The 27,836-nt window shown below is 44.0% G+C and overlaps 1 protein-coding gene across 2 annotated transcripts; it reads left to right on the top strand.

The window, feature by feature from the left end:
- Positions 1-200: 200 nt before the first annotated feature.
- LOC142895951 (zinc finger protein 385A-like) lies at positions 201-27,475 on the top strand. Of its 2 annotated transcripts, none has more exons than XM_076037325.1 (8): positions 201-1,314; positions 15,411-15,556; positions 17,488-17,598; positions 22,600-22,774; positions 23,013-23,336; positions 24,437-24,624; positions 24,709-24,795; positions 25,725-27,475. In XM_076037325.1, the coding sequence occupies exons 1-8, from the start codon at positions 1,302-1,304 to the stop codon at positions 25,944-25,946; spliced, it is 1,266 nt and encodes a 421-aa protein (XP_075893440.1). In that variant the 5' UTR covers positions 201-1,301; the 3' UTR covers positions 25,947-27,475. The 2 variants fall into 2 exon arrangements, with proteins under 2 accessions (XP_075893440.1, XP_075893441.1); XM_076037326.1 differs by lacking the exon at positions 201-1,314 and adding an exon at positions 5,039-5,243.
- Positions 27,476-27,836: the final 361 nt, after the last annotated feature.

Below are 27,836 nucleotides of genomic sequence, written 5' to 3'. Positions count from 1 at the left end.
AAAGTAATGGAATCGTTACTTGATAAAGTAATTATGATATAATTACCTTTTTTTTGCCAGAGTAATACAGTTACATTACTCTGTTACTAAAAAAAGCGCGCCAACACTGCTGCCAGGACAGTGGAAACATCCACCTGAAACCATGCAGCCACCTTGGTCTTATCCACGTGTGAACATGTGGTGGGTAAAATAGTATGAGCAGGAAGAATCTTTTGTGGAAAGCTATAAACACAGTGCTAAATGTGCTGTTTTAATTGAGAGATGATTGTGTCACTGCAGTCTAGCAATAATAAGGTTCTTAAATTGACCATTTTCTGACCTTTAAAGTTCCTCTGCATGAATGCATTAGACACTCTGGGGAACCGTTTGAAGAAAATTCTTTATTGCACTCAGTAATTTAAATTACATATTTTAATTTCATTTTACATTTCAAAGTCCTAAAGTGTCTACAAATACACACTTAAGAACTGAAGTTCTCTGCCAGCACACAACTTGCCAGTTTATATGTATGTATAGCATGCATTTTAGTCATTAACCAAATCATGTTTCATTAGCCTTTTCAGAAATATCATGTAAACTTCAATTATTTCTCCAGCTTATGAACGTGCTCTCTCTTACTGTCATTTTCTAACCACTTATCAGGCACCTTCTTCCTCACAACAATCACCAACGATCTGGGTTGGCTCTTATCTGCCATAAGTCACTACGCACAAATCCCCCAGTGCCCCCCCCCCCACTCTCAACCACCACCAAATCACCCCTCCTTCGCCTCACACGCTCTCTCTCGCTCTCTCTCTCTCTCTCTCACATTCACTCACTCACTCCGTCTGCATGTATCTCTCGCCGTGCACAGTTGTCCTCACATATTAGGTTCCCCCGTTCTGTGAAGCAGAATTAGCCTGTGGAATCTCGCACACTTATGGGTTCCGCTGCGAGGGGAAGATGTGACAATACAGCGGGAGGACACAGAAAAGAGAGAGAAACACCCAGCGAGGGATTAAAAGGGATGTGAAAAGAACACGATGAGGAGCGTGAGAGGCAAACAGACCGTGAGGAAGATGAAGGAGCTAAGCATCCAGCCACCTGCTGTTTGATGCACCATGTTTTCTTCCTTCACTCTCCAGCTGACTGACTCCGGGCTTTCCTAGATGTCACTTCATTCATCTCCCTGGCAGCATCTAGAGCAATGTTACATTTCTTTCCCTCCGAGGCAACCTTGGACTGTATTGTTTAGTATTGGCTGGACTTTGTTCTGGACGGAGGAGGCGACTTCGCACTGTTAGGAGCAACACAAGCAAGCAATGTGGGGCACAGGTAAGATCACCGGCAAGCACTCAGCAACGCTCAGCCACACACAACACCAGAACATTCCGGCTTTGATCAGCTTGGAATGAAGTGAGGGGGCTGGACAAGCTGGGATCCCCTCATTATTACAATATTCAGAGCAGAAATAAAGGGCCCGGCTCAAATCAGGCTTTGATGATTTGTTGCTTTGATGAAAGCAAACCGATTTGGACCTGTTCTGACCCCTGACCTTGCACATTCATTTTAGTTTCATAAGTCGCTCATAGGGGCACCTGCGATAAACTGCCGACTTGTCCCGGGTGCAACCCCGCCTTCGCACAAAGACAGCTGGGATCCCCGACCCTGAGTGCAGGACAAGTAGCAACAGAAAATAGACAGTTCAGAAAGGAAAAATAAGGAGAGCTGCCTCAGTGATGACTTTGACCAAAGTGTTGTGTCTTTAGCATCAGAGCACTAAAGAAATTTTGTGATGTTGAGGTATTCAGCAACAGCCTGCAGGGCAGTTCAGGTATTGACATTTATGACTCAAAGCTGCGTAGTCTACACATCATAGAAGGGATAATAGCCATCTATATTCAAGTCATTAATATCCAGTCATCTGTGTGGCTACATTAATTACATCAGACACTTGCAAGTTCAGACAATATAGATAAGTCATATATGAAATATTTCCAGATTGAAAGATGAAGTCGTATGTCGGAATTACCAGTAGTTAAAACAAGATAAGTACCTTGAATATATTGCCCCCCCCCCCCCCCCCCAGAACATTTAAAAAAAAAAATAGACCTTTTAAAATGGTGTAAAATGTTTGTTTTGTTGTTTCATTCATGAACGTTATTGGATTAAAATGTTGGGTTTACTAGATGAGCAACATACAAGTATATTGATCAACCAAGGAGTAAAGACACTGTATTGGTTCAGTGAAGACAAAAAAAAGGTTTGCACAGTCGGAACTGAAGTGCAGTCACTGATTAAACTGTCAAAATTAGAGAAATTTTCAAATTCAGTCCAAAACTTGATCAGTCAACATAACATTAGTGACCATTATAGACAATATCTTGATAGTTGTGTCAGCCTGGAACTTGTGGAACAGAATAATGACAGAATAGTGAGAAGAGCCTGGAAGGCGCACAAACACACACACACACACACACACACACACACACACACACACACACACACACACACACACACAGTATATGCTTAAATAGTTGGTTTTAAAAGCCATGCTATGAAAAACAAATGAAAGAGTTTTCTTCAGTTTATTCACCATAGAACAAGTGGAGCAAGAGATCCAAGAAGCTCCATCAAATGGCTGAGAAAACTGCCCCCCCCCCCCCCAAAAAAAAAAAAAAAATCTTTATTCTATATCTGTATTTTTCTTTGGTGTTGCATTTTGTTTAACAGCATCATTACCATTACAACAAAATGTGATTGGTAAAAAAAAAAGGAAAAAAAAAGTCTAAACTCCACAAAGACTGAATGAAGTCTTCTGTTGATGTTTTAAGACCTGCACAAGCTCCATCTCAGACATGATGAAATAAAGACTTCATTAAGCTCTGGCGAGATTCCTCAGGATTCACATACTAACGCAAGTGTCTAAAATTAGAGCTCAACAAGCCTGTCGACACAGTTACGGACATCCCGAGGTAACATGAGAGAATGACGGGATGGCTGACGTCAAATAATCACACACAGATCTGTGAATGGCTTCAAACGCCACTTACAACTCTGATGCCAGTGGGTGAAGATGCAAATATTTGAAGTGAAGATGAATGAACTCTTTTTAGAACAATGCATTCGGAAATTCCCTGCATGAGTTTCACAAGTGGAAACTGATGCATGCTATGCATCAGTTTAACTAACACACAAATACCCTGCATACATACAATAGTTAAATGGACTTGGTAAAACACAAAAGTCATGTAGAGCCCAGCGCATCTAAAAGTTTATTTTTTCTTTTTTTAAAAAATAATAATTTCGAGACTTATTCCGATCAATGAGACTTGTCAATCTTTATAGTTGACATGTCTCATGGATCTTCTGAAGCAGTTTAAGGGACACAGGGTCTTGCAATGTCTAACTTTTCTCATGGTCCTCAAAGTGTTTTTAAACTTCATTCTTCCTTCATTGTAATGCTTTCCACGTGGGACACACGAACATGCACACGTTCACACACACTGGCAGGATGGTGTGTCACCTGAGTCTGGTTTCGGCTTTCCATGCTGACATCCATTAAAGTCATGCTGTGTCTGCCCCCTCTCCTCACACAGTCACATTAGCACCTGGCCCATTGACCACTACAATACAGCCACCTGCATTATTCAGCTCGACCCAACTAATGAGGAAACCTTAAACCGCACACACTGGCAGACACACACACGGGCGCACGCACACACACCCATGCTCACACAAGCACTTCATATTGCATAAAGCTGAAGGTCGTCCAGTGACTGTGCTGATCTTGTCAGAGAGACTTTGGCAAAGTCTTGAACAGACGTTAGCGCAGCCATCAGCTTTGAATAAATTAGCCCTGCTGTTAAATGTTGCGTGAAGTGAGACTCAGTCTTTGAGCTCAGCCTGCACCACCAGCTCAAACAGCAGCCGGAATATCCGGCACTGCTCAAAATACACATCCCACATATTCAAACCTTATGCTTCCCATGCAGACGTCTCTTCATCCAGACCCTCGGCTCCTCTCCTTTTTTTCAACTTGCACTCCTGTCTGCCACGACATCTGTGTCGTCAGGTCCGTTGTAGTGTTTACAGCATTCACTCTCACAGTTCAGGTTGTAAAAACCCACAGAGAAAGACACCAGCGGGTCACTCCACCTGCCATATAGATCAGGGGTCCCAAACTTTTCCAGGCCACGGCCCCGCGAACAGGACTGGCATCTGGCCGGGGTCCCCCTTCGCAAACCAACAGACGATGCTACAAAATACATTCAGAAACATTAACTTTTAGAGTGCTGGTCCTCATTTTTATTTCCTATTCAATAATTCGTACATTTGTTTCGAGTAACTAGCTAGCAACAATAGCATGTTTATAATCGTGGCCATTTTTCTGAACAGTTGATGTACGCTGCCTCCTATTATGTTACTTCAGTTTAGCCAACTCTTAATTATTTTTTCAGCGATGTAAATAATAGGTTTAGACATGAAGGGGGAGAAGTGAGCAGCAGCGGTTGGTTAAAGGCGGATGAAGGGAAGGGGAGAGCAGAATCGACAGCAGCGTTATCACATGCTCCCTAATCCAAACACCCCAAGAAAACGCTCAACACACCGAGCTCTCATTGGCAGAGCCCCCCAGCCAATCAGGATCCAAGAATGCAAGGTGCCTTTAGGTTATACCCAACCCCAAAATATGAGAGGGAGAGAGAGAGAGAGAGAGAGAGAGAGAGTAAGAGAGAGAGAGAGAGAGACAGAGAGAGAGAGAGAGAGAGAGAGAGAGAGAGAGAGAGAGAGAGAGTAAGAGAGAGAGAGAGAGAGAGAGAGAGAGAGAGAGAGAGAGAGAGAGAGTGCTCCATCTCAGCTGTATTCTCCACTGCTCCCTCGTCTGGCTTGCATATATAACAGTGAATAAATTACAGGCTTCCCTCGCAGTCGGCTGGAGTGCACGTGCTCCAGTCAGGGCTCCCACTGTAGTTTTCCCACCTCCGGCAGAAGCTGAGCTGAATGGGAGACGCGCGTCGGGGGTCTGCTGGGGGAGAGCGTCACATGTGAAGGAGAAGAGGAGGAGGAGAAGGGGACTCACGAAGGAAGGAAGGAGGACATGTGAATGTGACTGATGTCGGAGCAGGTCTGTCCCACATCTTCACTCTGAGAGTCAGTGAGGTTCGGGCTCGAGCGTCAGCGGCTGGCGGAAGCACGGAGGAAGTGAGGAAGAGAAAGACACCGTGGGAAGGAGAGGACAGCTGACGGACTGGAGATGATGCTGGGTGAGGCAGCGGAACTGGGCTTCTTCTCTCTGCTGCTGTTGATCTCACGGATTTGGCGTGGTTGTCGTCGTTGTTGTTCTTCTCCTTCTTCTTCTTCTTCTTCTTCTTCTTCTTCTTCTTCTTCTTCTTCTTCTTCACAGTCAATGCTAGTTTTCTGTCAGGCAAACGCATCGCCCGGAAGTTTGGCTGCTTTGTTTGGAGTTCAGGACATCATGAGGCGTTGCTCGGATGAGCTGAGGGTGGATTTTGCTGCTTCCAGGATTGTGATTAAGATTAATGGGGAACTATCTATGCCAAATGTTCAAATCCATTTGGTTTGACATTGAGAAAAAAAATGTTGGTGTTGGTATTGCTGCTGCAATGTTTCCTTTAATTCCTGAGTATGAGGTTTCCCCCTGTTTTTTTTTTTGTTTTTTTGAACAGGTTAGACTTTTTCCTTTTGGGCTTTCATAGTCAGTTGGAAACATAACATAACTGGGCGATCAGTGAAACAGATATTGGGATATTTTGATATTTCTTGATCAAACTCTGGCAGTTGTCTTGAGTATAGTCACAAATCCTGTGTGTTGTTGCTATTGGCAGATAGGTCATGCGCCAAAATAAAAGCTGCATCCTAAAACAAATCAAGCTGAAAGAAAAAAAAAAGGCCCTTCTGCACCATTAACCATGCTGTTGACTATTCAAATGTTTCTATAGAGGGTTTTACTTTCATCTATAAAAGCAGGTGAAGGGAAGTTTGTGCAACCACCTCACAGCAACTAACAGCTCTAGGTTTGATTCCCCTCCAATGAACTGTTGACTTGCAGGCTCCGGCTCCCCTGCACCAGGGGCTGCAGGGGAGCACCGCCTGGGGCGGCGATGATGAAACATCTTGTCGGGCTGGTGAGCCTCCAGCAGGGGGGCTACATGATTAACAGTCTCTAAAAACTGCTCACAAGCAAATACGCATGTGACTGTGTGGCTCAGAACTGTAGAACTCAGAACGGTCCTGGATGGCAGCACTGGAATCCAGAATGTCTTGGGAGTTTTACATGAGAACATACACAGACTCAAGTTCACACGCTCACATGGAGACATTGTGTGATATGAGGCAATCAGAAACATAGCACCTAGAAGATGTATACAGAGGTGCTCATGTGTTTAGTTTGAAGTAATTCTTGACTTGAAACTCAGATCACTGAACTATTGCGTAATTTGCTGCTACTTTGACTGTAGAGAGGATGCTGGAACTCATGTCGACTCGGACGTGTGACAGTTGGTTTGAGAAATAGCTTCCAGTGTAAACGTGGTTTTTTTCTGATTTCACATCCATGACAGTGCACAGCATTACTACAGGAAATGGGTGGAGATTCAGAAAGCATCAGTATTTATGTGAAGCTCCCTCACAAGCTTTGTGTGTGTAAATTTGTCTATGGTGAAAAACAAAGAGGAGGGAAAAAAACAAACAGAGTTTAATATCTATTTATATGTAAATTAGGTGCATTCAACATCTCGTGTATTCAATTTAATGGACTCGATGTTTATCACTGCAGATTATTAAGCAGCTGTTCAATGCTTTCGGTGTCATTAAATGGAGAAATACACCGGAGGACAATATTGCAAAATTAGTCTGGTACAGCATCTACGCTGGGTTATTACCGAAGACAAAAAAATGCACTATTCTGATTTAGATCCCAGACTGAAACGTCTCCGCTCTTCATTATTTTCAACATGGCCTTGAAAGTCTGTCTTTAATGTGATAAGCTACAGTCGTCTTTTCCACGAGGTCAGCGGTGGATGATAGATGTGCCGACTTCACTTTTGTTCGCTCGCTCCTACCAACTGCTAGAGTCTTCCTGTAAGCCTGCTTTGATCTTCAAGCTCGCAGAAATCTCTCTCCACGGCCGATGCTTTTAACTCTGTGTGTATTTTAAGCTAAACACACAGAGATCGCAACAACAAGAGGAGGTTCCTTATGAAAAATCTTGATATAAGTACAGAGACCAAGAAGGTTTTCAGTGAGGGAAGGAAGGACAAACACACAGGAGAAAATAAAATTGTTCCCCCGCTTTTGAAGCAATGGCCCTGTGAAGGCCAGCTGGTCTCTTTCAGCAGTGTGGAGCGCAGTTTACTTGTTCCTGTGTGATTTTAATGATGAATATTTCAAACCCAGAGGTTTGAGGACATGATTTATTTAAAAACCATCCAAGGCTTCATCAAGTCGGATGCACCTCGGTCAGCGCCATCAAGAACCTTTCATGATTTTCATCACCTGCACAACAGGTACTCCATAAATGTGTGCTTACGAGCAAGCCAGTGTGTGTGTGTGTGTGTGTGTGTGTGTGTGTGTCCAATTCATCCTTCCCTCCTCTGCAACCTCCTTTAAGAATCACAGGTGCACACCGACTGCAACTTGACCTTTAAATGGAGGCAAAGCTGTAAGCCATGAGAAGTATTGACATTTTAAACTAAGCGTGGGTCACCCACCATGCTGGACAAACTGACACATTTTCTTTTTATATGTGCACAACATAGTCTTGGCTTAAAGAGTCAAATTGATTTGAGTTTTTCCCGAACTGCAAACTCATTATCTAATTGGACATAATAGAGGTTGTTAGATTCACTGTGTGCACAATAACATGTGATGCAAGAACCATCAACTTAAATATTAACAAAATAAAATTTCTAAAAAGCTTATCGCGGACTGGAAGTCATGGGTGTCGCTACAGTTTAAAAAACATCCCACACAAATATATACCATCAATTATTTGGATAACTGCATCTTTTGCAAAGCAATGCAGTGTCAAAGTAATGCAGTGTCAAAGAAAGGTAAAAAATGCTAATACACATCAAGCGTTGAAGTGAAAAAACTTGCACTAAATTTTACTATCAACCAGCCAAAATGCTAAATCATGTATTTATAAATAAAAACAACTTTTCTTCCCCTAATCTGTTCACATTACTGACACTGGCATTCCCTGTATGCGATTAGCAACGGTGAGACCCAAAATATTTGGTCTGATAGGATCACTGGTTGTTTTGACATCTTTACACAGTGCGCTAACAGGCGTCAAAGTGATGGAGGGCTGATGTCAGGCCGGTGATATTTAAAGCGTCTTGCTTTCTTTTCCGAGGCTGTGGGATGTTTGGCATTCTGTTCGGAGGACTCGTTATCATGGTGGCAAAAGTAGAAATTCTAAATCAGGGGGCACAAAACAATGAAGCCTGTCAATTACTGGTTTCAAGTTGCAAACACTGTCTGTCGTAAAGCATCTCTGTCGTTTACTGGCCTCTGGATGGATACGCAGACCACAACCGAGCCACCAGCCAGTCTGCACGACTCCTTTGTGTTGCAAAAGGCAGTGCTGCAAGGCAATGAAGCAGCTCTCAAAATACAACCTATAATTTCTGCATCTGTGGTAAAGAACAACAATAAACTATAAATGTAAGGCAGCAGCTTATGTCCTCCCTCTGTGTCTTTTCCTGCCCCTCATTTATTTGAGATCAAGTGTCGGCTGCTGTTGTGTGTCCTCTGTGCTTGTAGGAGATGCACCTGGTGCCTGTATGACTGATGCCATTGTTACACACACACACACACACGCGCACATGCCCGTTTGTGGACTCTGCGTGCTTAAGGTTTACATTATCTTTCTATGCGCCGGCAGGTGTGTGGACGGATCGACAAACAGAACAATATTATTTTTGCACAGCTGCAGGTCATGATGTTTGCCCTAAACGGAGTGCTGCAGCATGTCGACAAGCAAGCACAAGGTCACCTCAGTGCTTCCCTGAAGGGGAAACGTCTCAATAGGCTGACAAGTTTCATCTTTCCCACAACTGAGCTGGCAGACAAACACAAGGATACGGTGCTGAAATATATATATTTTTAGTCTCTTTTTTTTTTTTTTTAGTATAAAGCTTACTCGAGCAAAAATTGGAACACAAACATGTTTATGTTTGACAAAAAAATTGTGCTGCCACATTAGAAAATCTAGTGTGTTTTTTTTTTTAGTTTGTTTTGTTTTTAAAAACCCCTTAGATAGAACTTAGTTCATTTTGCAGATATTTGCATATATACACAACACCCATTTGTTGGCAGAAATTAAAAAAGGGCCGTGCTGCTGCCCATCAGATATATAATCATACATCTTAAAGCAGAGGTTCTTCATGCCTCAAAGGTGTCTTAGGTGTCAAATTGTTATGTACATCCCAGTCGTTCCTACACTGGCAGTGATATGAACTGCTTGTGTCTCATGATTGAAGCAATAAACGTCTAACTGGTTGTTTCTTTTGACAGATTGCCTTACCTTAATGTCAGCATGCAGGCTCCCCGCCTAGCGTCGCCCTGAGGCAGTAAAATGCCCTCATGATGCTTCATGATCAGCTGCGGTGCTGACAAAGTGAATTTATATTTCTATCACTGGCTTCAGGGTCATCAGTTTGCATAGAGTGGAAACTCATTGTAGCGCATGGGGCAAAGCACGCAAATTAATAGCGCAGCTGTTTGTGCATTATATGTTGTTTTTTTTTCTACTATTCCCAATTCTCTATTGTTCAGAACAAGAGCGTGCACACAAATAAGTGCAGCATCGGGCAAGAAAACGACACGTTTGTGCATAATTGGCATTTTGGACATACAAGTGAAGGTTGACCTTGATGAGCAGCTGCACTGACGCCTCTCGCCGCTGCACTCGGGCTTTTCGCGCTACACAGTTTAACACAGACGCACATTGCAGCATTGCAGTGCGCCACACGCTGCAGCTGAGGCATCGTTCTCCGTCCTCGTGCGCATTAACCTGCAGGTTAACGCGGCTCTTTACCTCCTCTGGTCACCTTGGACTCACCTCAAAACATGCGGCTCCCTCCCCCTCCTCCACCGTGCTTCCCCTCTCTTTTCACCTCATCTCCCTTCCCCATCCGGGCGACTCCATCCATCCCCCCACATCGACTCCAGCCGCTCTGATCGACTCCATCCGCTCAGCCACAGTGCCGTTAATTCCGAGCGAGCCCGGCTTTGCTAATCGTTTCCAGATCCTTGCGAATCCCTCCCTGTTATCTCCTTTACCTCTTAATAAGCATTGTGTGAATGAAATCACCATAAACACTTACCAGGACAAATACATACATTTTAATGGCAGCGCCACAAAAACCCTCCAATGCAATTGTCCTCTTTAAAGGTAAAGCAGTCAGCAGAGTCGGCCTCTCTCTCTCTCTCTCTCTCTCTCTCTCTCTCTCACTCTCTCTCTCTCTCTCTCTCTCACTCTCTCTCTCTCTCTCTCTCTCTCACTCTCTCTCTCTCTCTCTCTCTCTCTCTCTCTCTCTCTCACTCTCTCTCTCTCTCTCTCTCTCTCTCTCTCACTCTCTCTCTCTCTCTCTCTCTTCCTCTCTCACACACACACAAACACTGAGGGTCCACAGTGAGGTGGCATTCAAGCAAAGTCACTGGGGGCGCAGAGCATCTATCATTAAAACAAAGTGCAGAGTGAAATCACTTTCTCCTTCAGCGCCACTCCGCTCTCCTCCTCCTCCTCCTCCTCCACCTCCTCTTCCTCTTCCTTGCACTTCCAACCCGCCCCTCCTTGTCAGGATTCCACCAAGACAAACACAACATTAATCAGATCTGGACTTCTAAACGACTCCTTGAGAAGCGTTCATTCGGGCCAGAGGCTGCCATGTGAGCCCGTGTGTATATGTGTGTGTCTATGTCTATGTATGTGTGTGTGTGTGCATGCGTGCGCACTGTCGTTCGTCCCCTGCTTAGGTTGGAACAGTCGCCTTTGACTCGAGGGGAAGCCGAGCTGCAGTAAATTGGATTTCACGCTCGCTCCTTCGCAGCGGCAGTATGCGACATTAAGGCAGAGCCATCTTCCCCCCGCAGCCACAGCAAAGTTAGCACTCTGCCTCTTCAAAAGGTTAGACCCGCTAACGCAGTTATATTGCACTTACACCGCTCGGGATTAAAGTCAGAAAAGAAAATAAGACGTAAATGAAGAATTTGACTTGATCACACCGATCAAAGGAAGGTCGTGGCTTCGGTTCCTTCAGGAACCCTTGTTCAGCGTCCCTGCGGCTGTGTGCCATCACTCCTGGTCCAACCACTGTGCAAAGACAAGCACACAAAGGAAAGCAGCTTTAAATTGTCCGTAGGTCTTACAGGGGAAATACACTGGACACGGGCGCGTCGTGAAACGAGAGTGCAGCTTGCGCCTATTGTAGTCAATTGAGGGTTTTTTTTTTCCCGCGCCGTCTCCATTTTATTTCATCACGCGTCGCTAATGGATCTGCAAGAGGTAAGAAAATCACAGAAAACTGTGTATAAAATGAATATATTGTGTTTAAAAGGGATTAAATCACTCAAAAATAAAATACAAGCAACATATTGTATCATTCACACTCGCGGTAAAACTTGCGGGATAAAAATAGAAATGCATTATACATTCAGCCACACACAGTACAGGTGTAGACATGTCTATTTTTTAAATATTTAAATGGGAAATAAATGAAGTTAGCCATTTTCACCAAATAAATGTCTTGAAACCTTCTGTGAAAAGACAGGCGGTGGAGCCACAACAACAACACTGTGTCGCATCCGGGCCTGGTGCGGCAGCTAAAACACTCCGCTCCTCCCCGCTATCATTTAGCGTTGCGCCCGTGCCCAGTGTATTTCCAGGGTTAGCCGAACTGGTTGTTTTTCTCCCTGTGTTTGCCCTGTCCAGGGTGTTCGTTCCCAGACTGTTGCTCCAACAAAGCTGTGATGGGACTCTGGGATCCCGCAACTCAGAGCGCAGGAGAGGCAGTGATATAGACTGGACAGATGGACGGACAGTGACTGACACACCGGAGCTGTCTGCCGTCTCACAGACTCGTGTGTCATGTGTCCACTGGGACATTTTTCTACGCAAAGCCTGAGGATAAGAGCAAAAAAAGAGGAGATTGTCTCTTTCAGGTTGACAGACCTGCTGCTTTGCGGAATGAAGAGGGTGTGGGGGTGTCAGGGATCATCTTCACCAACACAAGATCATTTCAGGAAGCTTTTGCAAAGTCAACCTGGAAAGTTGAAGGAACATTAAAGTTGGCTGCGTTTCAGGATAGGTAGGGATTGGGGGAAGAGTGTGTGTTGGGGGGGGGGAGGGGGGGGGATTTAACCTTTTATCACACTTGGGAGACATTGTGTCCTGCTGTCAGTGCAGTTTCCATCACGAGGCGTTAGGATGCACGCAAACAGAATACGAAAGGCAGAAGAGCCTCCTTGCAGTGTCACAGAGCCACGGACATGGAGGGATCCAACCCTCACTATCATTAAACCTAGATTGGCCAAATGAATTGGCAATCAGAGAGGCCTTGCTCACCGCATATCGGCGTGTCTATACACACACACACACACCCACACACACACACACACTCACGCACACACACACGCGCGCGCACGCACACATACACAGGGCTTTGTGAAATCTATGGTGACAATAAGATTCTGCCTCTGCTTCTTTCCCCTCTCCCAGTGTCTCTTCATTTTTTCGTCCAACCACTTCTTCCTCACAACCTACAATGAAATCCAATAAGCCATTACATCGGCATTGATCTTTTTTTTTTTTTCCCTTCCCCCAGCCAAACATTTGCATCAGAAAAAAACAAGGCATAAAGATGACAGGCCGCGTGAGACGACGGCGGCGTCTATTGGTTTTAATGGCGAGGTGGAGCAGCGGAGGCTGGGGAGTCCGGGGTCTGGATTTATAGAGTTTGCCAACACGTTGACACTTACACACTCACATTCCTGGGAAATGTGTCGGATCAATGTGGTCCCCTCCCTCTCCGCGCTCTCTGGCGGAGAGAGTCGAGGCTGCTTCACTTATCTGATGTCATTGTTAATCACCGCAGAAGAGGAGGAGGGGAGGTCAGCGCACACCAGCCGACCGGAGCCACACTCACGTGGAGGCAGAAACAAAATGTGCCGCCGTCCAACACATGCATGGAGATCTTAGCAGCGTAGTTGGGATTTCTCCATAAAAGTAACCCAACTACTGATTAGTCCTTAAAAAGTAATCTGATTACTTCTTTAACGACTTTGTTTCATAAGTAATCAATTAATAATTACTTGAATTAAAAAAAAAAATAAAGTAACAGTTGAGAATGTCTTGTTTCCTACAGGTAATGTACAAAGAACCACAATTTTCTTTCATTTAGACGAGATGAACTCAAAATAATGTTTGTATTTCCAGCTATCAAATGCAATCGCTGTTTGTTCTTTTGTCGCCGCCATGCTTGTTTTGGTGCATCGTCACATATGAATGACGTCGCATGCACGGCTGCATCATCAATCTGCAACATCGTTGTTTTTGGTTGTTTATCTAAATTTCAGACAGTCTGTGCATAACAAGATATTTTTAACTTGTGAAATATTTCAGAAAAGCAAAGGAATTATAATGGTAATTATAATATAATTACCATTTTTGCCAGAGTAATCCCGTTACATTACTCTGTTACTAAAAAGTAGTTTAATTACAGTAGTGATTGCTTAGATTACTTGCCGACACTGGATCTGAGAGTGGCAGTGGTCCTCACTGATACCCGTTTTATGAAGCACATGTCTGTTCTGACAGTGATTCACCGCTGCTTTTTTTGGTCCTTTGTGAACATGGAAGGTACAGCAAAGAATCAGAAGATTAGAGGGGGAAAAACTCTCGGGGGCAGGACTAAACATGGAGATTTTTGAGGGGAGGCGAGGGAGTGTTTTGTTTTTCCATCCACTGGAGAGCAGGATGAAAAATAAATATCTGTGTATAGAACCTTGCAAAGACACTCCCACAATCAGATTTCCTATTTACTCATGCCTGATTGTGGCTGTCTTTAAAGTGAAAGTCATTTATCATCACGTCCCCCTTTTTTTGGTTGGGGTTTGAGTTGCAGCCACATTTGGGATAGCTTTACATTTTGGCTAAACACATATTTGGATAATAATCATTCTAAGTATTTTTATGGGTTAGGGTTAGTCGGTCTTGCTTCCACGACGTATCGGATGTTGGGTGCACTCATTCCCAGATCTGTGTGCTGGTGTGAACGAAGGTGTGATATTGCTGCCAGTTTTTACACGGAGCACTCGGCTCGCCGTGGTTGGACAGGAGAGGTGATAATAGCCACCATGTGATCGCGGGGATTTGTGGCATGTCTGAAGGACATCTAAACCACGACCCCAACTTTTAGATCTTATTTCCCCCCCCGCGTTCTCAGAGTCCTTCCCTCTCGTGTGACCAAACACATATGACAATACAGCCGAGCACCAGCTGGCTCCCAGGAACTGGTACAGTCAGAATTGAAATGCTAAAATAAGAAAGACTTCTATCTATTTTAGCGCAGCTCATATGTTCTTTACATGTTCCCGGCTGTCAAATGAAAGGAGATCCTCCGTTACCCAAAATGGACTTTTCCTTCCTCCCGTCGACAATTAATCATAATTGTTGTGCTCGTCGCCACAAAGCAGCAGCGACAAAAGCGCCGTGATTGCACATATTCTCCGGGGAAAAAGATTATACAAATGCTCTCTGCAGAGCCGCACAGGGCCCGAGGCACCCCGCTGGTTTTACTCTAAAAAGAAAAAAAAGAAAAAGAAAAAAGGAAGAAGTACCGGAATTAGAAGAAGACAGAAAAACAGAGAGAGGATGAGAGGGACTGAAACAGCCAGGAGGACTGGTGCAGGAGTGAGGGGACGTACAAAACCCGGCTGTACGGAGGCAGGCAGACAGAATAAGGACCATGAAATGGGGATAGAGAACTATGCTCGGCGGAGAAGTGGAGAAAAGGCAGATATCTTCGGCGCCCCAGCTGTGAGGCTTAAGGAGCTTAGCCCTGCTGCCCATCATAGACTTTCTCCTCAAGTGCAGGCATTGACTGCAGCAGAGCCGCGACTGAGGGAAGAGATGTGGGTGGTACTGGGGCTCAGTGTGGGAAAAGGACTCCGACGACGAGGGCTTAGATTTAAAGAGTTGGAGAGCTGGGTGCATTTAACCGGCGGCGGAGGCAGTTTCACTGCAGCTGTTTGCTCTGGCCGCCGTGAGATTTAAAGTTTGTTCCTCAAGATCGCAAGGAGCGTGAGAAACTGCAACGTATTAGCTAAACAGAAACGAAAAATAATATAATAATAAAAAAAGGGCTTTGATCACTAATTTTCCCTTTGGTCTCTCTCTCCCACAGGAAGCATTAATCGATCAGGGCCGGTCCCTGCTTTCCTCAGGAGCCCGTCTGTCATCCCAGCCCCGCTGGACATGAAGCCTTTCCTCCAGTTCTCCCTGGAGTCCCCTCACCCAGCCAGCATCGGCCTCTTCCACAACTTCAACACGGTGAGCCATCGCAATCACGCTTGCAAGTGGAAACACAAAACGTCATCGGGTTTCACGCTCCACCATTCAGTCGCTGCTGTGGAACAAGTGATAAAACATCGTGTGAAAACGCAACAATGAGGGGGATTCTGTGTAAATACATACAATAAAATAAAATGAATTTCAGCACAATGTGGAAAAAATGCACAAGCCATTGTTTCACTGCGATAAAAGGAAATGCAGCCAATCAATTGTATGAGAGCCCTGGGCTGCGTTCTCCACTGTCAGCATTTTCTGCAGCTCCCTCTCATTTCCAGATTGAGTTTCATGCGAAGGTCAGTCTGGCAGCAAATGCCGATATAACACACACACACACACACACACACACACACACACACACACACACACACAGACGCACGCGTGCACGCGCATGTGCACATGCACACGCACACACTGTGGTGCTGACACATCTCTGCAGGTGACAGACACGCAAACCTGGTTCCTGGTGCCACTTAAGTATTACAGCTTGATTGGAGGAAACGCTGACTCTTGCCTTAAGTTTAACGTTGCAATGTTTTTGGAGTAACACACATCTAGCGGTACCTCAAACTCCAGTTTAAATACAAATGAATCTGTTATGTTATACAGACAGGCTGTGTGCTCTCTGCTCCCAGATCAGTCAGATCAATGCACGATACAATTTGTTGATTTGTTTTGAAATGTATAATGAATAATCTCGCTCTCCTTGAAGGAAAAAAGAAATTCACAACAACTTTTATATTTGAGTGGTTAGCTCGAACAACAGCTTGCAGCTATTTGAAAATATGAAACAGATGGTTTGATGTGTAGATCTTTGTTAAAAGTTACTCACGTTGGCATTTTTGGCTGAAGAACGAAACAATGTTAAAACAAAGAAATTGTAAAGGGTGTTTACAGTTGTTTCTACCCATTTGTAAAACAATTTATTATAGAGAATACATACAGTATATACTCTATACACACACAAATGCACTCTCTTTAACATTCGCACCCACAGAGCGAATGTGAAGGTGCACTGGCCTCCGCATAGCAAAAGACGGAGATCCCAGCAAGCAGACAAGAGGCAAAGAGGCAGGAGAAAAATAGACCAATAAATAAATAATCAAGATAAAGTCTATAAATATTCCAACAAAGCTTTCAAACAGGATTCAGGTTTTTAGACCAATTACACCATTTCCCCCGGTGCTCAGAGACGAGCGTAAACAGTCTCTCATTTGGCAGCGTGCATTCACGGTCTGAGCAGCAGCAGACGAGAGGCCGAGGAAAACCACTGCGTGCTCCTGGCTGCTTAATGATGGCAGCACCCAGCACCGTGGCTGCTGAACCAAGCTCTGTCCGTCTGAGGTCTGGAAAAAATGAAAAAAAAAAAAGAAAAAGGCCTGGACAGCATGAACAGCATGGACTAGTAGGGTGCGGTGCTTGTCTAGAAAGTTAATTTAAGAGAAGAATTCTTGAAATAATTTTTGATCCCCAAATTGAAAGTAAAGACCACTGTAATGAGTCTATTAGAGTGCCTCAAATTAATTCAATGTTTAATACCAACACTGACTAAGTATGCCAACTCCTAAGTCTAAGAAATGCAGTACACACTTTCCCCCCAATATTTAATTCATGGATGGTTCATTTATGAGATTTTCCTTTGGAGCAAAAGATATCTGCCTGGTTGCTTCCCAGACCACAATGAAAGCATGCACAACCACGGATCAGAAAGCTGTCTCTCTAGTCAAACTACTTTACATCACTCCCTTCTTTGACCCTCTACATTCTATCACCCGTTGTTTAATTCCTTGCACCAACAGCATTTATCGGGAGTTTTTTTCCGTCCACAACTGAACCACAGAATACCAGAAACAGGTTCTGCCGCCTGCGTGGCAGTGAATCTTCGAAATGACCTCTGAAATGTCTCTCCTCAGATGGACCCTGTCCAGAAAGCCGTGATGACGCACACCTTTGGCCCGCCTATGGTGAAGACAAAACGGCCAATCATCTCTTGCAACATCTGTCAGATCCGCTTCAACTCAGAGGTTTGTTCGCTTTAAAAGAAATCATTGAACGAGCTGTTAGCAGAGTTAGCAGAGTTTGTAGTTTGTCCGCTTCCTGAGATTCTGCATTCACAGTATTCAAACTCACTGCACTGAGGTTTCTTTTTGTAAAACAAGAACTATTGCCTAAAAGGCAATGATTCTATATGGCCTAAGAGATAATGCCAACAGAATGATGATGGAAATGACGGCATAAGAAGTGGAAGGAGTGGTTTTAAATATACTCTGATGGCTTTTTAATTGGATGAGAAGTGTGAGGGCCAACCGCAGTTCACAGGAGCCCGTCCTCACTGTGGCCTTCGAGCTGACGAAGCACACCGGATCCGTTTTACTCCATTACCAGCTGCGTGCCAGCATGTGATGGAAGTGCTGAAATAAACGGGGCAGGAGATAATGAAACTGAGGGTGACTTTTGTGTGAAAGAACAGTATTGGCTTCTCTTTAAAATCAAACAGCAGGGAAGAGTATATTACCCTGCAGTCACCCTGCCTGGTGGAAACGTGACGGTTTGAAGAAATGAAATGGAAAGGACCAAATAGGTCACTGTGGTACTTTGCTGTTAAAAGATTTCTGGTTCTGCTGCTTAGAGTTATTTCAACCTCTTCCTTAGGCCTGTACGATTAATTGCAACAATGGTGCACAATGAAACTCCTGAAAAGAAACGTTGAATTGGCAAAAAAAAATTCTATATCCATAATTATTCTCAATGAGTGACAATGACAACGTGTGATATTAACAATAATATTAAACACACACTCTGCTCTCATAAAACTTCATGGGCTACTTTGCAGCAAAAGCATTGCATAAAGAAATGACTGCTTGACTTTGTCAATAAAGGTAACATCACATTCAAGTAAAAGCTTTTTTTCTTTTTTCTTTTTTTTTTTAACTTTGAAAAAAAAAATAGCCTAGCCAGCCCCAGGCTAACGTTATTAACCTTGCCTGCCTCCACTCATCATCGCTATTCATCGGTCGCCACCGGCTCCTGCTGCTGACTTTGACCCAGCCACCCTCGCTCGTCTCCTGGCGTAGCACCTGCTGCTGCTTGGGTTGTGACAACGGCGCCAAATAGGTCCATCAATTTGGCACACTTAGCTGCCTCCACCTCCAGGTTTTAGATATTTCGCAGACTGTTTCCCAACGGCACCAGGGTGATTTTTTTTTTTTTTTCTTTCTGTCCAATTTCGTCGTTTGGGCTAGTAGCATTGGAGACAGCGAACGTGGCTAGCTGAATTAGCCAACACAAAGCCGGTGAGGTCTCGCCCCATTCTGGATTGTACAAGTGATTGACAGCATTGTGAGGACTCTCTGAGCCTGTCAGCTTATGATCGATTAACATTGATAAACAATAATACGCCGATAATATGTGTCGATGGCCGCTGGCAACACACTGCAGTGCTAACTGTCTCTAGCTAATGATAAGTAGCTGGCCGGCCCAATGGGAGGGAGTTCAGGTAAAGAGAATCTTTCAGTCATAAAATTGCTGTATTTCATCAATTTTTCATTGTTTTAAGAGTAATTTCATTAAAAAGCTAAATACCAAGGGTAGACACAGATTTTGTTGTAACTTTGCTTTTGTTCATTTTCAATAGACATTAAAGCGCGTTATCTACATATCCCATGATAAGTTTTTTTCTCCTATGAGGTGTGTCACCAAAACTCGTCATCCATCTGCTCCTGCTCCGGCCCCCTCCTCTGTCAAATTTTAGCACCCATTGTGACCCCACCAGTCAAAAAGTTTGCCCACCCCTGGTCTAACCGGTGCGGCTCAAGTGTGAGACCCCCAGGGCTGAGCCACCTGTTATGCGGCCGACCGTGCAGCAGCAGAAGTAGCAGCGGTAGCAGCGGCGGCAGCCCGGTCGCGCGCCTGCTCTGCAGCCGCTCGACACCCCACGACTCCAGGGTAACCCGAGAGACTGGGAGCTCCCGGAACATTCTTCAATAATGAAGGAATACTCTGCTTACAGTGCTGCACTGGCTGGGCCCAGTCTGTGCACGGCGATGGCGAGCCGCAGCAGAAAAAACATTCTGATGTGTTTTTCTATTTTTTATGGGGTGGGGATTCTTTCACGGTCCTTTTCATGTGACTCCCTGCTGCTGGCTGAGTGAAAGCTGGTGTAAAGTGGCAGCAGCCTAAACTGGCGCCCCCTCCCCACTCTCCCTCCCTCTTTTCACTGGGAGCCACACATGTTGTCATTGTAACGCCGCGACTCATTTGGGGCCGCAGAAGGACAGATTAGCCCGACAGTGTTGGGCTCAGCGCTGCTGCAAGGGTGACGTCACGTCATGCTGCATTAGCCACCGTCACCACTGCAGTGCCACACTGGACAACGTTCCTCTCCTTCCGCCCCTTCGCCTCCCTGCTCTCCTCGTCAACCCTGTCCCCCACCACCACCACAGCGTCTCACCCTCTCATTTCCGTCTTCAGCCACTTAGTTTGCGCATTGTTTTTTTCTTTCCTCCCCCTGTGTCCGTTTTCACGTTTCTTCTTCTTCACCCCTCCTCCTCTCTCCCCTCCCTCCCGCCTCACTCTCTCTCCTTCTTGCCATCGCCGGCTACCAGAGCCACATACAGTTGATTTGGCTGCTAGATGGGCTCCCTCCGCATTCCCTTCTTTTTTTTTCTTCTTTTTTTTTGTCGCGTTATAGATAAAACATCAAAGCACATCCTGCTCGGAGAGTGACGAAGGATTTGGGGGACGTTCCACTTGCTCTCATTTTCTCCCGCTTAAATCCCATCTCTGTCTTTTCATTCATCTTAATCCCGCTTTCCATGGGCTTTTCATAGCTTCTCTCTGTCTGTTTCACCTACTTTGCAGAGCATCATTTATATTTTATTATTATTCACTTTTCCTTCTAACTCCAGACATTGGCTGCATTAATCTCTTTTACGTCCCACGGTCTCCTCCGCCCCGCCCACCCGCACCCCCACCCCTGCTCATAAAGCTTGCTTTATATTCTTGATGCACCTTTATAGATTTTCTGAGCCCTAACGCTGAAGGTCACAAGGGGCGGGAGGTAAAACTAAAACAGGGGCAAGTGAGGGGGGGGGAATAAGCCGAGCAGCTGCAGAAAAAAAAACATTTACAGATTAAAAATGCAAAAATAAAAAGGCTTCACTCATTCCTTTTGCGCTGTCGTGTGTTCCTGGGTGTCGAGGGGTGTCTGCTGGGTTTTGGATGGCAACAGTCAGCGGTGTTGGGTTACACAGGCAGGGCTATATCTGCTTTTCTGTCATCACCAATCAGGAAGAGAGCTATATGGGTAACTATCATTGGCAGTTAATGCCGCCGTCTTATAGTAGGCATCCAAAACATGTCCCAGTGGTCCATTGAGTGAAGCGTGCGTCCCTGCGGCTGCGGAGCGCTGGACATCTACCTGTCACATGTTTCCCTGCATGTACGTCCTCAGGCTTGTTATTGTCATAATGCCAATCTCCTCACGCTCCCCCTGCACCCCCCCCCCCCCCCCCCCCCCCCCCCCCGCTGCCCACAAGTGGTGCCGCACCTTTAAATAAACTTTCAACAAAGTGACCTGTTGAAAAAGTTACCTATTGGAATAGATATAGAATAGGATAGATTTTACCACCTTACCAGGAGCAATCCCATTACGATTCCAAATCTCTTCTTTGCCTACCTACTTTAACCTTATGACTATAAACGCCTTGGGACTGTCTAATAGTGGAAGGTGATTCCTGTTCAACTTTCTTATCCGCATCAATTTAACAGCATCTTAGATCATGAACTCTGAGCGCTGTTCTTCCACTTTGTCAATGAATCTTTGAAGTGACCTCTGGATTGTTTGGTCATTGTTTGTCTGGTTTGACAGACTTTCTTGTCAGAAAAAAAAAAAATCATAACCAGCCTTGCTTCTAAATCCTGTGCTATAAATAGGAGCTGTTTTTTAAACAGATCATTTGCTGTAACCGCATTCTAACCAGATGTTTAAAAAAAAAAGAAAAAAAGAAAAGAAAATCTGACTTTGAATCCAGTTTTGCTCAATAACAACCTTACTTAATGTACCTTTAAAGTGCACGTTGGTATGATTTTGCCCTCTGCTAGGCTGTGATTAAACCCTCTTGCATTTCCTGTTGAAGGTCTGAGAGTTTGAGTGCAATCACATGAGGACAGGCAGGCAGACACGCACTCGTGAACACAAAGTCCTCTTGATTGCTCCATTTCTTCCCGTCTCAGCAGCCGAGTGTCAAGCGCCTCTGGTCTCCCGCAGTCTTGGAGCCTTTTCAGTCTTTTAGATAATCCCACCACTCAATAATCATCATCAGCTCAGCAGGCCAGTTCAGTGATTACACGACTAGTGAGCGGGGACAGGAATATCATAGAGGCAGATCTTCTTTAGACGGCCTCATCAGCTCTTCAGCCAGCAAGCCATCCATCAGCCAAAGGGCCATTCAAGTCACTTTCTCTCCTGTCTTTTGCATATATACCACAGCTGGATATACTACATGTAGCAGATCATTATTTAGACGCTATCATGCAATTAAAGCTTCAACAAGCTGATTTAGTTCAACCTGGACTTTGTGTCAACAAAGCAGAGATACCATTAAATTCCAAAGAAGCATATAAGGAACTTTGTTAGCTTTAAAAGAAATATACATTTGACACAATTCCATGAGAAAAAAGCGATAATACAAGAATACTGCGACAGTATTGTGAAGCGGTCTGCCATTTTTGTAGTTGCAATGCTGCCATCTGCTGGATCACTTTATTAAGGCTACATGACAAATCACCATATTACCACTTACTGTATAATTTAAAGTCTTGTCCTCTACCATCCAGATAACTGTTTTAGTTTGAGAATGCAGTGCAGTCACTAACATGCTCTATGCTACTATGCTACATGCGTGTCAAGTTAACCTATGAAAATATCTGTTGCCAATTCCCTGATCAAAACTAAAATGCCAAACTGTACACCAGTAGGAGGCTTTCTGTAATGAACCAAACATCTCTCACCTCTCTTTGAACAGAGCCAAGCGGAGGCCCACTATAAGGGGAATCGCCATGCTCGGAGAGTGAAGGGCATTGAGACGTGCAAGAGTGGCCGTCACCAAGACGGTGATAAGCCAAACCCGCCACTGATTGCTTCATCCACTCCACCATGCCCTGAACCATCCAGCCCCGAGTCCGATCCTAATCGGCAAGGTCTGCACCACCTTTGATATGTTATTACACCATATAACAGCATTGGGTGTCTGTCTATTCAATGAACCCCTCATAGAAGTGAAAGGTCCATCCTTGATTTCTTTTGCTAGTTTCTATCATTTATTTTTTTCATAATATTTTTACAGTATTTTTTCTTATTTTTTTTTATTTTTATTTTTATTTTTTTTAAGTAAAAAAAATATGTTGATGGCTAACCTGTGTGTTGTGTTGTTGACAGATGACAGTCAAGTCGGCGACAACCCCAGCAAGTCACCTTTGCCCTCCCACCACCTCCCACTACCAACAGCGGGCTCGGTGGAACCCGAGTGTCCTTGCTCGCCCTTCCTCAACGCAGCCTTGTCATCTTCCCCCTCCCCCTCTGCAGCAGTGAGCACACCCCCTGCCGAACCTGTGGTGGTGGACAGCCTCCCCGACACCCCGTCCCCAGCATCCAGCCCTTCTTCAGGGGGGTCAGAGGAAGAGAAAGCCAAAAAGCTCCTCTACTGTTCCCTGTGCAAAGTAGCCGTCAACTCCCTCTCACAGCTGGAGGCGCATAACAAAGGCAAGTTCAACCTCAGACTGCATTGTTTGAAGACACGGCATCACCACGGCAGCGACAAGATTGCACATTCACGCACCACTTCAACTGTTAAAAGGTCCAGTGTGTAAGGAAGTCTGGTATCTAAAGAAGCTCACCTGATAGCGCTTTCTGTAATTATGCCACTGTCAGGTGGGCCTCCATAAAAAATGGCAGTGCAAGGTGGCAGCTAACTACTGCAGAAGCAAGACCCTTATTATTCTGTGTATATTCTTATATATATGAGAAGCATTCTCAGAGTAGGAAGACCAACTGACTTTTATTGTGAAAGTCTGGGCGTATCCGCTGTTATTAACGTATTCATGGGCCTTTACTAATATAAAAATCATAAATCGAGCCAATTTTTACACACAGGACCTTTAAGGGACGACACAATTGCCATCCAAAATCCAAGTGCAACAACATGTTTGACCTGTTATACGTTATTGCCAACGACTTTTATCTGCATTTTAAAGGGGCAATTTGAGATTTTCATTACTGTCAGATATAAGGTCGTGAAAAATTTCTAAGTGAAGCCCGGGTGGTATTTTCATCTGGCGTAGAGCGTCACATCAGACGCCCTCTCTGTCTGTTGATCTCGAGCCTGTTCTATCCCCTTGTATACCAAGCCAGACCACGGGAATCCCTGCCTGCTCCCATCTATCTCAACAGTTGCCCTATCGCCTTCATATAGATTGAGAATAAAATCTTTCTCTGTTATGAGCAAATATGCTACAACTTCAGAACATTAATTTACAAATTATGGTTCACTCGCACTCTCTAGCGGTGAAAAAAACCCACATTGTCACATTAAAATTGTTCGGGAAACAAACCCAATATTAAAAATATACAAACACATCAATATAAGTAAGAATGATAGAGCACTTTGGACCCATTCCATTACAGGTTTGCATTTTAGGTCGCATCCATAAAAATATTACTTTTACCATTTCAATCCATAACAGTTGAAGGCAACTTCATAGGTAATCGATTCATAATTTAACAGATGTTCAAGACCAGTAATACCAAAGTAATTTTCTTTTCCCTTGATGTTCTTTTCTGAAAAAAAAAAAAAAAAAAATTAGGTACAAAACACAAAACCATTCTAGAGGCCCGGAGTGGACTGGGACCCATCAAAGCATACCCTCGTCTTGGTCCCAAACCCAGCCAAGAACAGGGAGGGGAGCTGTCATCCGACCCCAACACTCAGGAACGCACCTTCCACTGTGAGATCTGCAACGTCAGAGTGAACTCGGAGTTGCAGTTGAAACAGGTGAGGAGCGCAAAGGTTGGCCAAAGCTCAAGCTAATCACTGCATTTAAAACATTTCGATAACTTTTCTAATTTCATGTTTCAGCATATATCTAGCCGGAGGCATCGGGATGGAGTTGCAGGGAAGCCGAACCCACTTCTCAGCCGACACAAGAAGCGCACAGACTTCATGGTAGATAACCAGTGTTTGTTTCTCGTGTTTACCTACAAGATGACTGAAACTAGATTTTTCCTTGGCCAGTGCAAGAGTCTCTACACCAATTAAAGTTGATTTGATGCGCATAAAAATACACAGTGAAATTGTGAACCGCATTAATGGCCGGTGTCTCTTAAACAAAACTGAGAGAAAAGAACTAGACATCACTTTTATCAACCAGCCTTCATCATGGAAACAGATCACATTCAAAATAAAGTGAGGCTGTTTATTAATCATTATATTTGTTCCTCATACTTCCAAGTCCTCCCTAAATATCTCTTTCTGAATTGATTCAAAATACATCAGGAAGATAATCGTTGTAAAGCGTCAACTCTCCAACAGATGGCGTCACTGTTACAATTAAGGATTGTAAAATGTAACGTTTGCATTTGCATGTTTGCTAGGGTCAGATTTACCAAACAAAGATTAAGCAAACAAGCAACAGAAACAGCAACGGCATTGGTTGTGCAGGCAAAGACTTCACTTGAAGAGTTTTACAACACAAAGAACTTGCTGGGTGTGTGGATTTGGTCTTCCAAAAGTGTAACGAATGTCCCATTAAGCCACTATATAGTATAAAATACATATATATATATATATATTTTCTGGCTCAAAAAAAAAAAAAAAAGAAATCAATGAAACTTGTCACATTTTCTTTGCCTCTGAGAGACATATTCATCTATAAGGAAGAATTCTCTTTATGTTTTTAAACACTGTTTCTAGTGAGTTTTCCCTACCTGAATAAAAATGTCCTGTAACTATCCTCCTTGTTGTCCCTCACTATTATGAAAATCTTTTTTGTTAATGTGTGATTATTTATTCCTTCATAATGCCGGTGCTCTCTTTGACTGTCTCTGCGGTATGATAACATCAATATCAACTCCTCCTGTTTGAATCTTTCGCAGGAGCTTCCAAAGACTCTGGGAGCAGGACTTTTACCGAACCCCCTGGCTGTTGCTGCAGCCATGGCTGCCGCCGCCTCCTCCAGTCAGCTGGCACTGCGCCCTCCGGGGCCGACTCCCCATCCTCATCATCACCTTCTACAGGGTGCACCGCTGAACTTGCTGAGACCGGCCCCTGGTCCCATTCGCACCACGCATGGCCCGATTCTCTTCACCCCTTACTGATGGCAAGAGAAACAGGACGAATCAGGAAGAAGCACACTGTGAAGTTAGAGGCCTGCACCCACGTGACTCAAAAAGCCAAATTAGCTGGTGGGCTTCCAATGGAATTCCATCTTTAATAAGGACAGTTTTCGTAAATGTAATTCATCATGGGGTGGAGTGAGGCGGCACAGCACTACAGCTAATGAAGACCGGGAGAACAAGGAGTAAAAGGCATCTCTGACTTCTCAAACCATTGCGTGTTTCGCATCAGCGCTCTGCAGTAGTCATGGACTCATTCAAAGAGGAACAGAAACGAGTGGGGGTTTGTTTGTTTGTTTGTTTGTTTGTTTTTAAAAAAAAGCATGGACTTTATGCATCCTTCAATGTGCAAGAGACTGATTTCATCTACCATGACACTGACTGATTTGAAGCCCTACCTCCGTTGTGTTTTAAACGCTCAGCTCTGCAAGAGTCGTCCCACATCCAAAGCATTAATTAATGTTTCAGTAACAACATGTGCACCGAGTTAGACATAGTAGTTGCCTCTAACGTTAGCTGGTATCATGCTGTATAGTGGATTGTACCACTGTAAAATCCCTTACGTGTGGCTAATAGCAAAAGTGAGTTTGCAGCCATCATCACTGTTGCTGTATAAGCCACAAACATTTCGTTGTACGGTATGACCCCATTTCTACAGCTGATCTGCTCTATATTTACCTCTGTGAAATAGAAACAGGAAGTCAAGTCCTAACAACGACAACAGAACTGCTCATGGTGCACTATGCAGCTATAATGTTTATTCTTCAGTGTTCAAAATGCAGTAGTGTAGGGGAAAACAAGCTGAGTAAGAAAACTCATTTTGAAGTGTGGCTAAAATAAGTAACCCTAGGTTTCCATGCCACTGTCACTGGAAAGAGTGTGAGTGGAAATGTGCGAGGGCACACATAAATAACTCAAATGAGTCATAGGAAATGGTTTTGTTCACCCTCACTGTGCAAAACAGAAGTGGCTACGTCTTAATAGAAGAGCTTCAACACTGTGAACACATGACAGTTTATTTAAGATTTTGCGCAGATCATTTGCATTGTGTGCACATCTATTTATATTTAAAATATGTAATAAAAAAAAAGATGTGCGCATCTAGTATGTGCACAGGTGTGTGGGAAACAGTGAGATGAAGGACACCAGCATTATGGAAAAGAAGAAAAAGGACCACACACGAATCTGAAGTTGTATGCAAAAAACAGAAAACTTAATACACAAAATAGCAAGCAACGCACCTTTTTCCAGTAGTGTAATAGGGCTGTAGCCAGATGGAAATGTTCGGTTGTTCGAACGAGACTGTCCCAGTGACGTGTTAAACATTAGAGAGAAGCTTTAGGAAAGAGAAACTGTAGCAATACTTTAAGCAATCTTGCTTACTTTGATTCCAAATTGCAATAAAAAAAAAAGATTATGTCTTCAAATGTATAGATTGTTATTAGAAGTGTATTGATATATCCATGTAAATGTAGATTATAAAAATGTAATAAAAACAAAATGTATGTACACTCTGGGGCTTAAGAATTTGTACATTAAGAAGGAGAAGAAGACCTTTATTGATCCCACGGTGATGTGGAAATTTGCATTAAATCATAGATACACACACACACACACATTGGGAAAGTTTTTTTTTCCAACTGTGAGCAGAGCAACAAGGTCACGGCCCTCATGCAGATGCATGACGACTTGTGCAATAAAGTTGGAGCAGAAACAAAAAAGCGTCCTAAACTCCCCCTAAAAAACAAAATTCAATCAAAACTTACAGAAGTATAAGCCATTGAAAATACTTTAGACTAACACAGAGCATTTGAGATGACAACCTGACACCAGGCAACACACATGAAGGTAGGGGAACACAGGTGAGAACAG

Source organism: Nelusetta ayraudi, unplaced genomic scaffold, assembly GCF_046127955.1.
Source record: "Nelusetta ayraudi isolate G7.1 ecotype Tasmania unplaced genomic scaffold, CSIRO-AGI_Nayr_v1 ptg000050l, whole genome shotgun sequence".
Lineage (NCBI taxonomy): Eukaryota > Metazoa > Chordata > Actinopteri > Tetraodontiformes > Monacanthidae > Nelusetta > Nelusetta ayraudi.
Note: the sequence above shows the minus strand (reverse complement) of the source record. Positions and strands in the feature narration are given on the sequence as shown.

Coding starts and splice junctions, on each gene's coding strand:
- LOC142895951 (XM_076037325.1), top strand. Junction 17,599..22,599: donor AGATCCGCTTCAACTCAGAG/GTTTGTTCGCTT, acceptor CTCTTTGAACAG/AGCCAAGCGGAGGCCCACTA. Junction 24,625..24,708: donor CGGAGTTGCAGTTGAAACAG/GTGAGGAGCGCA, acceptor TTCATGTTTCAG/CATATATCTAGCCGGAGGCA.